This window comes from Sycon ciliatum, chromosome 4 (genome assembly GCF_964019385.1).
Source record: "Sycon ciliatum chromosome 4, ocSycCili1.1, whole genome shotgun sequence".
Lineage (NCBI taxonomy): Eukaryota > Metazoa > Porifera > Calcarea > Leucosolenida > Sycettidae > Sycon > Sycon ciliatum.
Genome location: NC_088646.1, coordinates 34,936,996 through 34,953,328, shown reverse-complemented (window position 1 = coordinate 34,953,328; position 16,333 = coordinate 34,936,996). Strand labels below are relative to the sequence as shown.

The 16,333-nt window shown below is 47.6% G+C and overlaps 2 protein-coding genes across 2 annotated transcripts; both read left to right on the top strand.

Moving 5' to 3' along the window:
* The first annotated feature begins 3,594 nt into the window (after positions 1-3,594).
* LOC135815869 (mothers against decapentaplegic homolog 9-like) lies at positions 3,595-9,113 on the top strand. The gene is made up of 4 exons (XM_065329215.1): positions 3,595-3,715; positions 3,823-3,975; positions 7,041-7,085; positions 7,669-9,113. Exons 1-4 carry the CDS (start codon positions 3,640-3,642, stop codon positions 8,307-8,309), a joined length of 915 nt encoding a protein of 304 aa, XP_065185287.1. The 5' UTR covers positions 3,595-3,639; the 3' UTR covers positions 8,310-9,113.
* A 4,853-nt stretch (positions 9,114-13,966) lies between these two features.
* On the top strand, positions 13,967-16,333 carry LOC135815864 (mothers against decapentaplegic homolog 1-like). Its single transcript, XM_065329211.1, has 3 exons — positions 13,967-14,048; positions 14,205-14,249; positions 14,902-16,333. Exons 2-3 carry the CDS (start codon positions 14,210-14,212, stop codon positions 15,531-15,533), a joined length of 672 nt encoding a protein of 223 aa, XP_065185283.1. The 5' UTR covers positions 13,967-14,048; positions 14,205-14,209; the 3' UTR covers positions 15,534-16,333.

The window sequence follows — 16,333 nt, the reverse complement described above, 5'->3', positions numbered from 1 at the left end:
GTACAAGTAAGAAGAAAAAGCGATGGAAAAAAGATGATTCGAACAAGTTTTCGTATAACACTCTTCTGGAATCACCGTTGTACGTACTAAAGAACAAAATGAGAACAAAGGAAATAATAATAGCAATCATTGGCAAGGTAGGATAGCAGGATACAATGACAGCACTAGGGTCCAGCGGATAATGCTCCGAAAATGTTCGTATAATGCTTATCATGATGCCCCAAAAACTACCTTGCAATGCTGATTGTAATGCTTCAACAGGGCTATAATGCTCTTGGTTTGGAACAAAATGGAAGAAAGGCTGCACATTGTCAAACTTCCAGGAAAGGATGCATTTAGTCGATCCGCCTCTGAAGCTGCTACAATATCTCTTATGAGCTCCACCACTTCTTAGCACTATAAGACATGATTGTGCCTCCATTGGCTGCTCTCCATTGCAACTTTGATGCAGGGCTGTGCCTGAATAGTGGGTGTATCAAATCTTTTCCCTTGCTTATCCATGTGAGAGGTGAGAGGTGAAACCATTATTGCTGGTGATCATTTGGATACTGGAAGCATATCATGGGAAGTGATATTCCTGCCTAGCTTGCAGACAAGCTGTCACTGCTTCCACTCTGTGAAAAATGTCTTCATCTGAATGAAACAGCTCACGTGAGGCCAGTTTCTGGGAGACGATCTCAGATCGAGATCCCTCCCACCTGCGGAAATCCTGAAAACACGTGGTCAGAAGATATTTTGCCGCTCTATACAGTTTCAGTAGTATCCTCTGCTTGCCGGCTGTCTTCAAGCTTCTCCTGATTACAATCGTCCACGACGAACTGTACGTGCTTCACCAGGAAAGTAAGACACGCGCTGCTGTCAGTGCTGAGCACTCAAATCGTCTTGGTTCTGCGTCTATGAGAAATTCTAGTTCTTTTCGAGCCTGCTGAGCTGGACTCGGCAAAGGCAGTTATTTGGAACAAGCTCAGGCTTTCTTTTTATAGCCGCTCCTTCATCCAGGTCCAAATTTATCAATGGATCAATGTTTAATTCAGTGTCGCTAGAGATGCTATGGCCAGAGCCTATGGCATAACAGGAAATCTCCTCTTCGTCTGTTTGATATTCCCTTCACGTACTATGTACATGTACGTCAGGTCTAGTCTCCTCCATGGCTAGCTCTAAATGATTTCTAAAAAAGAACTCGTAAATCATCGTTACGGATTTTGTGACGGATTTTGTGTAACAGCCTCAGTTGCAACGTTGGGTATGCTACATCACCTGTACATTTACCTAACTACACTGCTACATAAAGACTTTATGTGTGTAATTCGGAGAAAAAAACGATACTTTACAAGTGTTGTAGAAGCAAATTCGTCCCATCAACACCATTCCACTCTCCTTCATCGCGGAACGCTCAAATGTTTTCGAGGCGATTCAAACTTCAGCCGGCTACTTCATTATAAAAATGCTCATTCGCTCAAAGAGCACGCAAAAAAGGGATTTCCTCCCAAAATGGCGAAGAGATCGATCAAAAAATTTGATTTTGCCGAGGTAAGAACACTTGAATACGGCGCGCGATATATCTGGATAGGAGTCCGACATCGAAACGATTCACGCTTTCAGCGATTGTTGTATTGGACAGCTTGGCGTTTTGCGCCATCAGAACTACAATGTACCTCCGCCATCATCCATACCTGGCCGCTCCCGCTGAATCACGTACACTAGAACTAAAGTGGAAGCTTCGAAGAAAGATCGACAAATATCACTTTTTCTCGAAATAGCCATACATGTACATGTGTGTACGGTGAAGTTTACATGCAGTTTCGGATTAGGAGGAGAGAAGCCTAGTAATAGTAATATACCGTACTGGCAATATATAATTATGGTCGCAGTGAGGCCATGAAGCGTTACATTGGCACATGTTTACCGCACGCAGGGCGTTACATGCAAAGTCGCACAGGAGCCGTTACACAGGTTTCTATATTGCCGCAGTCCTTTTTTTGCTATTGCCGCATCACTTTTTTGCTATTGCCGCATCATTTTTTTGCTATTGGGCCATCCAGAATTAATTCGTTGTTTCGGGTCACCCGACCGATCGTCTTTTTTCACCCGACCGCAAAATATTTTTTTTTAAAGTGCATGCAAATGCACAGACTAGACTGTACACACGCGACCCTAATAATAGCAGTCCAGATATCGACCTCGGAAGCAGCCATGGCTAGCCAAATGGCAGGATGCAGCGCTTGGTGACGACGTTGTCTTCTATCTCCGATCCGCAATCGGTCCTGAAACAGCATCAGCTCCGCCACCTTGTCGCTATTTACAGAAGTTTTCAAGGTGAGAGCTGCTCGCTGGTCAGACTCGTTTGCCAGCGAGGCCAAGATCTGGTCCTGGAGGGGACCTGGATCTGATGGGACAATGACTGCCCTGGACTGTATACTACAACGGAATCTACAGTCAGATTTGATCGACTGGCTAGATGGACAAAAGCTATTCGATGTACATGTACATGGACGTAACCAAAATAAAAAATAAAATAAAATAAAAAAATAAACCCGACCGACCGACCGACCCTGGTACGCATAAGTGAAGTGACCCGAAACAACGAATTAATTCTAGGTGGCCTTGCCGCATCATTTTTTGCAAACAATGAAAAGATCGCCGCACCCCGGCCCCGCCGGACGCGCGTTACGAACGCAACGAAAATTTGTCGCACTAGCCTGGTCGCGCGTTACGCCGCACCCCCTTGCGTTACGCGTTACGCGGCAACATATAATTGCCAGTACGGTATAATTATAAGGTAGCTGACTAGTACACGGACTACGTGGCTTGCAACAATTATGTAGCATTTTGACCGGCGCAACAACACCTCATTGTTGCGAGATGTTCGCCATTATAAGCATGCCATGTTGAACTACGGGTACATAATAGAGTGTAGGAGTGCTGGATATACTACATGTACAATGACGTCATGCATGTAGCTAGATTAAAGTAAAGTAAGTAAATATTATCGTTTCCGTTCCCGAAGGGAACTCACACGTAGATGGGAATATTATTATAATGATGGAGACCATGATTAAGATGACGCTGGAGACACCACGCCACAGACGGCAGCGGACTGCGCGCATGCATGCGCGTGTGGCCAGTTTTCTTTTCGCTCGTCTGCTAGTTCAGTAGTTGGCATCAAAAGCACCCATAATATTTTAAATGCCAGTTTGACACAAGCATAATACTTACATGTATAATGCTAGCATTACAACCATTAGCCGCCGATGCCTAGAACTATACTAGCATGTCACAAGGTGAAAGGTCACTGTTTCCGAACACCGTGTCCTCCACTTTGTTACATGCTGTCAACCAACACCATACATACATGTACATAACACATGATTGTAGTTTGTGCATGAAGTGTGTGGGCACAGACTGACAGTAGGGTTGCATCCCACCAGCCTGTGTAGTGTCACGGGAAGCGTGAGTTTTGAAGTCTGAAGAGAATCATGAGTCAAAGACCGACTCTGCTGGGAGTGGGATGACAGTTACGCTAGTTCAGTGGTTAGAGCACTGCTGGTCTCAAGCCCTGCATGCTTCAAGTCCTGGTGGTGACAGTGGATTTTTCTTCTGAGATTTTTCCTGTTCTCGGCACCATCAAGTAATGTCCTAATGAAAACAGTAGTAACGAAAACTGCTATATGGGTGGTTAGAATTAGAACACCATGGCCGGACTTCAAGCACCCAGGTATACCGTTAGAAATACAACACTTTCCAGAGGCTATGTGTCATGTGAATGTATAAAAAGAAGGTCTTTCGTTTGTCTTTCGTTTGTGTTCTCTATTGGTCCTGCAGTGCTACCGCCCGTCCTAGTGCCCCGGTTTTCCGACCGTCCGCCTTCTCATCGGGTGACTGGCTCGGGACCTCAGGCACTCTCCCTACCCAGCAATGACCAGGCACCTGGTGCCTCTCCGGCGCATAATGCACCCACAGCTTTTGGTGCTCCAGGTATGGCATGATTACTGTAATATCCCAAATATTGTAAATCTGAACCAATTCCATTATTTTGTTAAAGGATGGCAATAAGCAGAATCAGCTGACGCACCGGATGATGTCATATCACGGCTTCCATAATTAAACAACGTTTCGGCACATGGCCATCATCAGGTAACTGAACAATCGGATACTCTGCCAGCTACATGTACATGTACTAAGGATAAGGTTATACATGTATACAGGGCATTCCGACAAAACGGTGTAAGTCCTCTCGCTCCAAAGGAGGGAAGAAGTGTCAATGGCAGCCCACACCACAGCACAGGTGAGAAGACCAAGGTGCTGCTATACAGCCAAGATGAAGCCCATGCATACCGAGGCGAGAAGGTCAAACAAGTGTCACGTCAGGTAGCATCAAGATATACATCCATGCAAAGGTGAGAAGACAAATGTGTTACATCAGGTTACTGTCATTGTCATTATTCACCCCTCCTTCAATCCCGCCACGTTATGATAGAAGGTCCCATCCAGTTCTCGTGTTAACCGGTGGATGGGTGTTCCTGATCTCGATTGCCTCTCGCAGTTTTCGACGCGTCCGATGTGCCTCCCGGGCGACGACTGCAAGAGCTGAAAATGCACTTTGTCCGCATACGATGGTGGCATGGGGATGCTCGGTGCGGTAGTGATCACCCTAGGGCGTGTCCGTGCCTGTCTGCGTGCCTCGCCGTTATGCTCCTCCAGCCAGGTCTCCATCAAGTGCTCTGCCTCGCCAACGTATGGCCCAGCACACTCCTTGCACTTGATCTGATAGACTATATCTTTCACCCATATATCCTTAGTGTTGAATGCAGACCTCACAAGTGAGTCAGGGGAGAGGGGATAAGTCTCTCAACAAGCGGGCGTGTAAAGGCCCTATAACCCCATAAACCGCATCCTTGTTACCCTCACACCGAGCAAGTGAGTACCCAGTTCACCGTGGGTGTCGGCACAGTTCATTGCATGTAAAGTGGTACTCGCCTGCATCATCGCGATTGAAAGAGCGCTAAACACACTCCCTGTTACCAGCGCAGGTTTTGAACTCGGAACCTCATGATTCGCAGGCAAGCCTAAAAACCAATCGGCTATACGCGTTGACATAATTATAGGGACTGGATTAAAGCGGAATGACGTAATGAATGTTTCAGGCTACCAGTATTCTCATATACTACTCTTGCGGGAATTTTGTATTTTCGTATGGCTTTATTGACGGTATGATGAACCTGATCCGACTTGTAGGGTAGATTCAAAAATACACAAACTGGGTTCGTTCAGCGCCGACACCTGGGCCTGCGGGCTCGTGTGCGTGCTTCGGCAATGATGTGTTCCGGGTAATGAACTAATGATTCAGTCGAAGTTGCTCTGAAATCTTCTGCTCGCTTTCAATGCGCATCTGGGCCTTTGACGAGAGCCCTTTCGCTCTTAGAACTTGGGACGAGGCAACCGCAAGCTTCATAGGGTGTGGTAAGGCAGATGCGTAATCTATGAGCCATCCACTGTTACACGGCTTCTCATACAGTTCTCCGCTCTACTTTTTTACACGGTACCAGCAAAACCACATGCTTGTATAAAATGTACTGCATAATCCACTGGATTGGACAATCCAATTATAAATAACCACAGAGCCTGCATGCATCACTGAAAAGATCACTTACACTTGAAGCTTCCCTCACGGGCATGCCTCTTTCAGTATGAGTGCACGAGGTGAGAAACGTAGGTGCTAGCAAGGCGACAATGACTGAATGTGACCTCACAATATGTTTGGGTTCTGGCATTATATGTCTCACCTACACCTTTGCCGCTTAGCTCGTTGTATTTATTACTCTCTTGGCGCTAGATCATGTTGTTTCGGCGGTAGGATTATGATATAAGACTGCTTTTTTGGCTTGCATGGCATCATTGTTTTATTTGTACCTGAGGAGGACGATATTGCCGAACTGTTGTGCGGTAAGAATTGATTCAGTCCTTTTTTTTGTATTTATATCATTATCTCATGGCACATCATGATGACGGCCAATAAAACTGAGACAAGGGTGAAAGCCAACCACAGCAGTAAAACAGATAAAAGAATACAAATAAGAGGCAAAGAAGGCAAAGGAGGAGACAAACCAGCAGGATATACATGAAACCTATAATTGAGCAGAGATTTTAGCAACAAAATTATCCATCGACGTGCTGGTCTTGGCCTGCGTTGGTAATGTTGCCCAAAACACATAGCCAGCAAAGATCGGGGATCTAGTAAATAGGGTGGAGGCAGCGCGTGGGAGACTGAGTGAGTTCCGGGTGTTCCGTGTTTCGGAGAACCAATTATAAGCCTGCATATGCAAGGGTATTTTATTTAGTAATATTTTATGTATGAGAACACAGAGGTGGTACTTATGTCGAGTGGAAAGGGGACTGATCTTGGCAATTTCGTAAAGACTAGCGGAGGGAAAGCGACGATCTTTGCTAAATAAGATTTTAAGGAGCATGCGGTTATGGGTTTCTAGCTTGTTCAATACAGTAGTAGTTATGCCACACCAAGCAGTATCACAGTAGTCAAGTAAGGGCAATATATAGCAACGATAAAACAAGCGTTTGCAAGAAAGAGGAAGATGTCTACAGTGGGCTTGAAGAGCCCCAAGGATGGAGCTTGTGCGCTTGCAGACATACTGCACATGGGGTGACCACGACAATTTAGAGTCAATAATAACGCCAAGATGCTTATGCTCTTCAACAATGCGAATAGCAACACTTGAAGAAGGAAAACAAAGTGGCAGGGAAGGGGGAGAGGGGGAAATGTACATAGCTGCCGTTTTATCAACGTTTGGCTGCAACTTCCAATCATGCATCCAGGTTATAACTTTCCCAATGCTATCTTGCATGGCTTTGTGCAGGCGTATAGGGCAAGCATTGGAGCAAAGCAGATTTGTGGTGCTTTGGGAATGGGTGTGTCCACCCAACTACTTTCTACATACCTCTCCAGCAACCTGGGTATTTTTGGTCTCAACATGCTCATGAACAATGCCCCTTTATGCTGATGTCTTTACTGTTGTTTTTTACAGATAGCATGGCCAATCCGCCAGATCCGAGTCCACACGCCATCATTCGTAAGTCCAGCTCCAGCCCATACTGCCATAGAGTTTAATTTTAGGTCATTGGAAGGGACATGCTGTTCCAGCCATCAAAGTCTGACCGTTGAAAGAGACATGCTGTTTCCAAGTCCAATTTCCAACTTCAGTTCTATTCAATATTGAAACCGTTGACCCCGGTACCTCTTGCATATCAAATTGTGTATTGTTATGACTGATTGTATGCTAGTGCCTGGCAGGTCTTTCAAGTAATTTGAATCTGGGCGAGATAGATAAGCAGATTTGGACACCGGGCCTGATGAAGTTGTTGACTGCATCTAATATTTAGCCAGTGAATAATGAAAATCTCCTGCTCCTTGGCCGGCGTGATTGGGGCCAAGTCGTCGAAGGAGGTTGCAGTACATCGCTCGCTCCAAAAAATCCGATGATAAAGAGATCTTTCATCGGCAGCAGTGCAGTCATGGTGTGTGTGTGTGTGTGTGTGTGTGTGTTTGTGTGCGTGCGTTTGTACGTGTGCATGTGTGTGTGTGAGTGTGTGTGTGTGCACGTGCATGCTCGCATGCATGTGTTATGTACTTGAGTACGTGTGTTCGTTTTGTAGATGGCGACGCCGTACCCTTACCGTGGTGTTCTATACATTACTATGAGCTGAACAGGCCCGTTGGTCCTGGGGTCTTGGCGAACAGCGCGTGCAGCAGCAAGACCTCCATTGTCGTTGATGGCTCCTTCACAGGTCCTGACCAGCAGCAAGACCGATTCTCACTGGGCCTCCTCTCCAACCCAGATCGTGATACTGATAGCTCCATTGACAGAGCCCGCAAGCACATTGGCAGAGGCATGCGTATGGACTATATTGGTGGTGAAGTGTTTGTCGAATGCCTGAGCGAGGCCAGCCTGTTTGTGCAGTCGCGCAACACCAATGCCATTAATCACGTCCACCCATCTACCGTGTGCAAGCTGACCAAGACACACAACATGAGGGTCTTCAACAACCCACGGTTTGATGCTGATCTGACTGTAGCCGTAGACCAAGGATACGATGCAGTCAACAACCTTGTCTCTCACTGCCATTTCAGAGTGAGCTTTGTCAAGGGCTGGGGCTCAGGGTATCGCCGACAGGAGGTGACAAGTACTCCGTGTTGGATTGAAGTCACTCTGCACAGCCCACTCCAGTGGATCGACAACGTCTTGCTGCAAAATGAAATGCATCCTGACCATCAGCCGCCCAGCTCTACATCCTGAATGCTGCTGCTATCAGGCCGTGCGCTGCTTTGGTGCGTTGCGGGTGGCGGTGTGTGTGTGTGTGCGCGCGCGTGCGTGTGTGTGGGTGCCTGGTTGGTGCGTTCGGGTGACTCTAGAGAGTGGTCAGTGGTGAAGAAGAGTTGTTCCACTGAGGATTAGCAGGCCGACACAGCATTGAGGACCTGGCTGCCAGAGGTAAAACATAACCAAAAACTTGAGTAGTGATCGTAGGCGATCGCATGTGATCTCTTGTCTAGTCTTGCTCGTGCCCCTGTGAGGGGTTTATTACCGGTCTATTTCTTTACGTAGCCAGTAGCGATTGATCAGACCGTTGAAGCAAAGCTGCTGCAGTTTACCACTGGACAGCATGCCCTGCCATTGACATTGTAGAATATTCAGCAACAGCTACAACAACAACGATGGCCATGATGACGACGACTCTCTGTTGTCTGCTGATATTAGGTTTGCCCCAGTCTATTTTCGTATAAAATGTAACCCAATTTCTATGCTGCAACAGTACTTTGAAAACTCACTTGCTAGGTATAGCATTACTATTCGTTGCAGGCTTCTGTCCGTTGGCATAATCAACATTGGCATAATGAAAAGACGATACACTGTACTGTAATTATCGTAGTCTGCTCTCGTCAAAGATTGTATTTTGTTTTGTTTTTTTTGTATTTTGTTTTTGTTTTTTGTTTTTTGTTTGTTTTGTTTTTTTTGTCACATTGCACTTACCTACGGAAGATGGGGAAACAAAACGAAGACAAAAAAAACAAAAACACTGGGCGTGTAGGCGCTACATCACTCATCAGTCTACATGAGCTGCGCTGGTGAGATGCGGTGGACTCCGCCAACCAAGGGTCTCGGGGTACAAAGCAAGCACCATGGGTGGGGGGGGGGGGTGAGAGAGAGAGAGAGAGAGTGTGTGAGAAAGGGTGTGTGAGAGAGAGTGTGAGAGAGAGAGAGTGTGAGAGAGAGTGTGTGGGAGAGTGTGAGAGAGTGTGAGAGAGAGTGTGAGAGAGTGTGAGAGAGAGTGTGAGAGAGAGTGTGAGAGAGAGAGAGAGAGAGAGAGAGAGAGAGAGAGAGAGAGAGAGAGAGAGAGAGAGAGAGAGAGAGAGAGAGAGAGAGTTCTTGGGCATATCGTGGATATGACTAAAATGTAATTTAAAAGAGGGTCACTCAATATCATGATTTGGGTCCACTGATGGAAGGCCAGTGTGATACACTGTGCATGGCTAGCACCAGTCATGAGCAGAGCACCAGTCGCTCTGTTGCAGGTGACGATAGCAATCTTGAAGCTCTGCAGGTGTTTCCGAGCTGGCTGCTTGTCCAGAAGTGCTTGTGGCAATCTATTCCACACTGGTACGATGCAATATGGGAAAGAGCGCAGATGGTAGTCAGGAGCTCATGGCGAGACTCGGATTCAGCTCAAACTGGTGCGGATGGTGCTGTGCTTGGGCTGTCTTTGTGCGATGATGTGGCGGCATGGCCGGCGGGGGGGGGGGGGGGGGGGAGGGAGGCATATGGCGGCAACTTGAGGCAGACCATGGTCACACATCAGTTTATACAGTAGGCAGCAGGGAGTCGTGTATACGACTCCCTGGTAGGCAGAGAGCAGAGACCTTTCGCCGAACAATGCGGCTGGGAAGTATGGTACCAGGGCCAATGGCAAATGACATTTAGAGCGCGGAGCTGGACAGCATCCAGCATGGCCAGGTGTGAGGGAGCTGGTCCCATCCACGCCAGGGGTGCATATTCCAGCATTGGCCGGACGAATCCTTTGCAGACAGTCACCCTGCCTGCGTGGCTGAGGAGGGGTGCTGCCTTCCGCAGGAGGCCCAGCCGCTGCTTAGCACGTGATGCAACTTGCCGAAGGTGGAGTCTGTAGCTAAGTTTAGAATCGAACGTTCTTCTGAGCACCTTGACAGATTCATCTGGTGGGAGAGGAGTTCCGCCGAATGACAGCTGTGGATTCACTGCATCCTTCCGCTAGTGTGTTAGAGTGATGGTTTGCGATTTCGATGGCTCAAACACAATCTTCCATCTCTTGCCCCAGGCATGAAGCTCATCTAGGCTGCGTTGTAGTGAGGCATTCGAGGCTTGGTCAAGGAGGGAATACAAAGTGGTATCATCAGCAAAAAGTGTTCAGGTTTGTGCCATGCGACAAGCAGCTTGAAATGTCGTTTACGTACACGAGGAACAATGTAGGGCCAAGGATACTACCTTGTTGGACGCCAGACTGGACGGGGTGCACCGATGAGCTCTGGCCATGGACAACAGTTTTGATGGTACGACATCGCAGGTCACGTGGGTAAGCCATGCGAGCAGGGAACCCCCTATCCCCAGCTGGTGCGCCTTACGCCAGAATGAGACACTTTGTTAAAAGCCCCCGCTATGTCCACGCGCGGCAGCTGCTTGCATAGCTCCACCTTGTGCCATGGCATTGGCCCACCCATACTGTAGGACAGTCAGGAGGTCTGCAGCTCCGGTGCCACGACGAAAACCGTACTGACGAGTATTCAGCAGACAGTGGCGTTCCAAGAAGTTGGCAAGTTGGGGGTTGACTATACTCTCCATAACTTTCGACAGGATGCTGAGGAGAGACACAGGTCGATAATTCGAAACAATTGACTTGGAGAACTTTTCGAGTGTGTATGGGGGACACATGGACTAGTTTCCAGGAAGCTGGCTGGACCCCTGCTCTGAAGCAGCAAGAGAACAAGCGAGCAGCAGGCTCTGCCAGCTCCCTGTGGTATGGCATTTCTTGAGGACTCTAGCTGATCATGATGCCATCGGGGCCAGTGGCCTTGTGCGGATTCAGCGCCGCTAGTTGACGACGGACATTGGCTGGTCGAAATTGGATGGCTGTGATCTGATGTGCCGAGGCATCAAGATGCATAGTAGGAAGCTGATCAGAGGAAGAGAGATCGTTGGATTGTGAGTCACACACAATGGCAACATTTCCCCTTTTAGCAACACCCTAAACGGTAATGAAATTTGATACATCGGGGTTCCCTGCAACAAGAGTACATAGGGCCTGCCATATACAGCATGTCACAAGGTGGAAGGTCACTGTTTCCCAACACCGTGTCCTCCACTTTGTTACATGCTGTTAACCAACAACATACATACATGTACATGACACATGATTGTAGTTTGTGCATGAAGTGTGTGGGCACAGACTGACAGTAGGGTTGCATCCCACCAGCCTGTGTAGTGTCACGGGAAGCGTGAGTTTTGAAGTCTGAAGAAAATCATGAGTCAAAGACCGACTCTGCTGGGATTACAGTTACGCTAGTTCAGTGGTTAGAGCACTGCTGGTCTCAACTCAAGCCTTGCTTCGAGTCCTGGTGGTGACAGTGGATTTTTTCTTCTGAGATTTTTCCTGTTCTCGGCACCATCAAGTAATGTCCTAATGAAAACAGTAGTAACGAAAACTGTTATGGGTGGTTAGAATTAGAACACCATGGCCGGACTTCAAGCACCTAGGCATACCGTTAGAAATACAGCACTTTCCAGAGGCTATGTGTCATGTGAATGCTTAGAAAGAAGGAATTTCGTTTGTCTCTCGTTTGTCTTTCGTTTGTCTTTCGTTTGTGTTCTCTATTGGTCCTGCAGTGCTACCGCCTGTCCTAGTGCCCCGGTTTTCCGACCGTCTGCCTTCTCATCGGGTGACTGGCTCGGGACCTCAGGCACTCTCCCTACCCAGCAATGACCAGGCACCTGGTGCCTCTCCGGCGCATAATGCACCCGCAGCTTTTGGTGCTCCAGGTATGGCATGATTACTGTAATGTCCCAAGTATTGTAAATCTGAACCAATTCCATTATTTTGTTAAAGGATGGCAATAAGCAGAATCAGCTGACTCATCGTATGATGTCATGTCACGGCTTCCATAATTAAACAACGTTTCGGCACATGGCCATCATCAGGTAACTGATCAATCGGATACTCTGCCAGCTACATGTACATGTACTAAGGATCAGGTTATAAATGTATACAGGGCATTCCGCCGAAACGCTGTAAGTCCTCTCGCTCCAAAGGAGGGAAGAAGTGTCAATGGCAGCCCACACCACAGCACAGGTGAGAAGACCAAGGTGCTGCTATACAGCCAAGATGAAGCCCATGCATACCGAGGCGAGAAGGTCAAACAAGTGTCACATCAGGTAGCATCAAGATGTACATCCATGCAAAGGTGAGAAGACAAATGTGTTACATCAGGTTACTGTCATTGTCATTATTCACCCCTCCTTCAATCCCGCCACGTTATGATAGAAGGTCCCATCCGGTTCTCGTGTTAACCGGTGGGTGGGTGTTCCTGATCTCGATTGCCTCTCGCAGTTTTCGACGCGTCCGATCTGCCTCCCGGGCGACGACTGCAAGAGCTGAAAATGCACTTTGTCCGCATACGATGGTGGCATGGGGATGCTCGGTGCGGTAGTGATCACCCTAGGGCGTGTCCGTGCCTGTCTGCGTGCCTCGCCGTTATGCTCCTCCAGCCAGGTCTCCATCAAGTGCTCTGCCTCGCCAACGTATGGCCCAGCACACTCCTTGCACTTGATCTGATAGACTATATCTTTCACCCATATATCCTTAGTGTTGAATGCAGACCTCACAAGTGAGTCAGGGGAGAGGGGATACGTCTCTCAACAAGCGGGCGTGTAAAGGCCCTATAACCCCATAAACCGCATCCTTGTTACCCTCACACCGAGCAAGTGAGTACCCAGTTCACCGTGGGTGTCGGCACAGTTCATTGCATGTAAAGTGGTACTCGCCTGCATCATCGCGATTGAAAGAGCGCTAAACACACTCCCTGTTACCAGCGCAGGTTTTGAACTCGGAACCTCATGATTCGCAGGCAAGCCTAAAAACCAATCGGCTATACGCGTTGACATAATTATAGGGACTGGATTAAAGCGGAATGACGTAATGAATGTTTCAGGCTACCAGTATTCTCATATACTACTCTTGCGGGAATTTTGTATTTTCGTATGGCTTTATTGACGGTATGATGAACCTGATCCGACTTGTAGGGTAGATTCAAAAATACACAAACTGGGTTCGTTCAGCGCCGACACCTGGGCCTGCGGGCTCGTGTGCGTGCTTCGGCAATGATGTGTTCCGGGTAATGAACTAATGATTCAGTCGAAGTTGCTCTGAAATCTTCTGCTCGCTTTCAATGCGCATCTGGGCCTTTGACGAGAGCCCTTTCGCTCTTAGAACTTGGGACGAGGCAACCGCAAGCTTCATAGGGTGTGGTAAGGCAGATGCGTAATCTATGAGCCATCCACTGTTACACGGCTTCTCATACAGTTCTCCGCTCTACTTTTTTACACGGTACCAGCAAAACCACATGCTTGTATAAAATGTACTGCATAATCCACTGGATTGGACAATCCAATTATAAATAACCACAGAGCCTGCATGCATCACTGAAAAGATCACTTACACTTGAAGCTTCCCTCACGGGCATGCCTCTTTCAGTATGAGTGCACGAGGTGAGAAACGTAGGTGCTAGCAAGGCGACAATGACTGAATGTGACCTCACAATATGTTTGGGTTCTGGCATTATATATCTCACCTACACCTTTGCCGCTTAGCTCGTTGTATTTATTACTCTCTTGGCGCTAGATCATGTTGTTTCGGCGGTAGGATTATGATATAAGACTGCTTTTTTGGCTTGCATGGCATCATTGTTTTATTTGTACCTGAGGAGGACGATATTGCCGAACTGTTGTGCGGTAAGAATTGATTCAGTCCTTTGTGGTGCTTTGGGAATGGGTGTGTCCACCCAACTACTTTCTACATACCTCTCCAGCAACCTGGGTATTTTTGGTCTCAACATGCTCATGAACAATGCCCCTTTATGCTGATGTCTTTACTGTTGTTTTTTACAGATAGCATGGCCAATCCGCCAGATCCGGGTCCACACGCCATCATTCGTAAGTCCAGCGCCAGCCCATACTGCCATAGAGTTTAATTTTAGGTCATTGGAAGGGACATGCTGTTCCAGCCATCAAAGTCTGACCGTTGAAAGAGACATGCTGTTTCCAAGGCCAATTTCCAACTTCAGTTCTATTCAATATTGAAACTTTTGACCCCGGTACCTCTTGCATATTAAATTTTGTATTGTTATGTATGCTAGTGCCTGGCAGGTCTTCCAAGTAATTTGAATCTGGGTACCTCTTGCATCATTGTCAAAGTGATGTCTTGTTATGTATATGCTAGTGCCTTGCAGATCTTTCAAGTAATTAATGGAATCTGGGCGAGATAGATAAGCAGATTTGGACACCGGGCCTGATGAAGTTGTTGACTGCATCTAATATTTAGCCAGTGAATAATGAAAATCTCCTGCTCCTTGGCCGGCGTGATTGGGGCCAAGTCGTCGAAGGAGGTTGCAGTACATCGCTCGCTCCAAAAAATCATAAAGAGATCTTTCATCGGCAGCAGTGCAGTCATGGTGTGTGTGTGTGTGTGTGTGTGTTTGTGTGCGTGCGTTTGTACGTGTGCATGTGTGTGTGTGAGTGTGTGTGTGTGCACGTGCATGCTCGCATGCATGTGTTATGTACTTGAGTACGTGTGTTCGTTTTGTAGATGGCGACGCCGTACCACCACCGTGGTGTTCTATACATTACTATGAGCTGAACAGGCCCGTTGGTCTATGGGTCTTGGAGAACAGCAACAAGACCTCCATTGTCGTTGATGGCTCCTTCACAGGTCCTGACCAGCAGCAAGACCGATTCTCACTGGGCCTCCTCTCCAACCCAGATCGTGATACTGATAGCTCCATTGACAGAGCCCGCAAGCACATTGGCAGAGGCATGCGTATGGACTATATTGGCGGTGACGTGTTTGTCGAATGCCTGAGCGAGGCCAGCCTGTTTGTGCAGTCGCGCAACACCAATGCCATTAATCACGACCACCCAGCTACCGTGTGCAAGCTGACCAAGACACACAACATGAAGGTCTTCAACAACCCATGGTTTGATGCTGATCTGACTGTAGCCGTAGACCAAGGATACGATGCAGTCAACAACCTTGTCTCTCACTGCCATTTCAGAGTGAGCTTTGTCAAGGGCTGGGGCTCAGGGTATCGCCGACAGGAGGTGACAAGTACTCCGTGTTGGATTGAAGTCACTCTGCACAGCCCACTCCAGTGGATCGACAACGTCTTGCTGCAAAATGAAATGCATCCTGACCATCAGCCGCCCAGCTCTACATCCTGAATGCTGCTGCTATCAGGCCGTGCGCTGCTTTGGTGCGTTGCGGGTGGCGGTGTGTGTGTGTGTGCGCGCGCGCGCGTGCGTGTGTGTGGGTGCGTGGTTGGTGCGTTCGGGTGACTCTAGAGAGTGGTCAGTGGTGAAGAAGAGTTGTTCCACTGAGGATTAGCAGGCCGACACAGCATTGAGGACCTGGCTGCCAGAGGTAAAACATAACCAAAAACTTGAGTAGTGATCGTAGGCGATCGCATGTGATCTCTTGTCTAGTCTTGCTCGTGCCCCTGTGAGGGGTTTATTACCGGTCTATTTCTTTACGTAGCCAGTAGCGATTGATCAGACCGTTGAAGCAAAGCTGCTGCAGTTTACCACTGGACAGCATGCCCTGCCATTGACATTGTAGAATATTCAGCAACAGCTACAACAACAACGATGGCCATGATGACGACGACTCTCTGTTGTCTGCTGATATTAGGTTTGCCCCAGTCTATTTTCGTATAAAATGTAACCCAATTTCTATGCTGCAACAGTACTTTGAAAACTCACTTGCTAGGTATAGCATTACTATTCGTTGCAGGCTTCTGTCCGTTGGCATAATCAACATTGGCATAATGAAAAGACGATACACTGTACTGTAATTATCGTAGTCTGCTCTCGTCAAAGATTGTATTTTGTTTTGGTTTTTTGTATTTTGTTTTTGTTTTTTGTTTGTTTTGTTTTTTTTGTCACATTGCACTTACCTACGGAAGATGGGGAAACAAAACGAAGACAAAAAAAACAAAAACACTGGGCGTGTAGGCGCTACATCA

What these genes read in the sequence shown, in the direction of transcription:
- LOC135815864 (XM_065329211.1), top strand. Translation starts at nt 14,210, where the DNA reads ATGGCCAATCCGCCAGATCCGGGTCCACACGCCATCATTC. An exon ending in GGGTCCACACGCCATCATTC is followed by an intron (nt 14,250 to 14,901) that starts GTAAGTCCAGCG and finishes TTCGTTTTGTAG; the next exon opens with ATGGCGACGCCGTACCACCA.
- LOC135815869 (XM_065329215.1), top strand. Translation starts at nt 3,640, where the DNA reads ATGAAAACAGTAGTAACGAAAACTGCTATATGGGTGGTTAGAATTAGA. An exon ending in GCCGGACTTCAAGCACCCAG is followed by an intron (nt 3,716 to 3,822) that starts GTATACCGTTAG and finishes TTGGTCCTGCAG; the next exon opens with TGCTACCGCCCGTCCTAGTG. An exon ending in GAGTCCACACGCCATCATTC is followed by an intron (nt 7,086 to 7,668) that starts GTAAGTCCAGCT and finishes TTCGTTTTGTAG; the next exon opens with ATGGCGACGCCGTACCCTTA.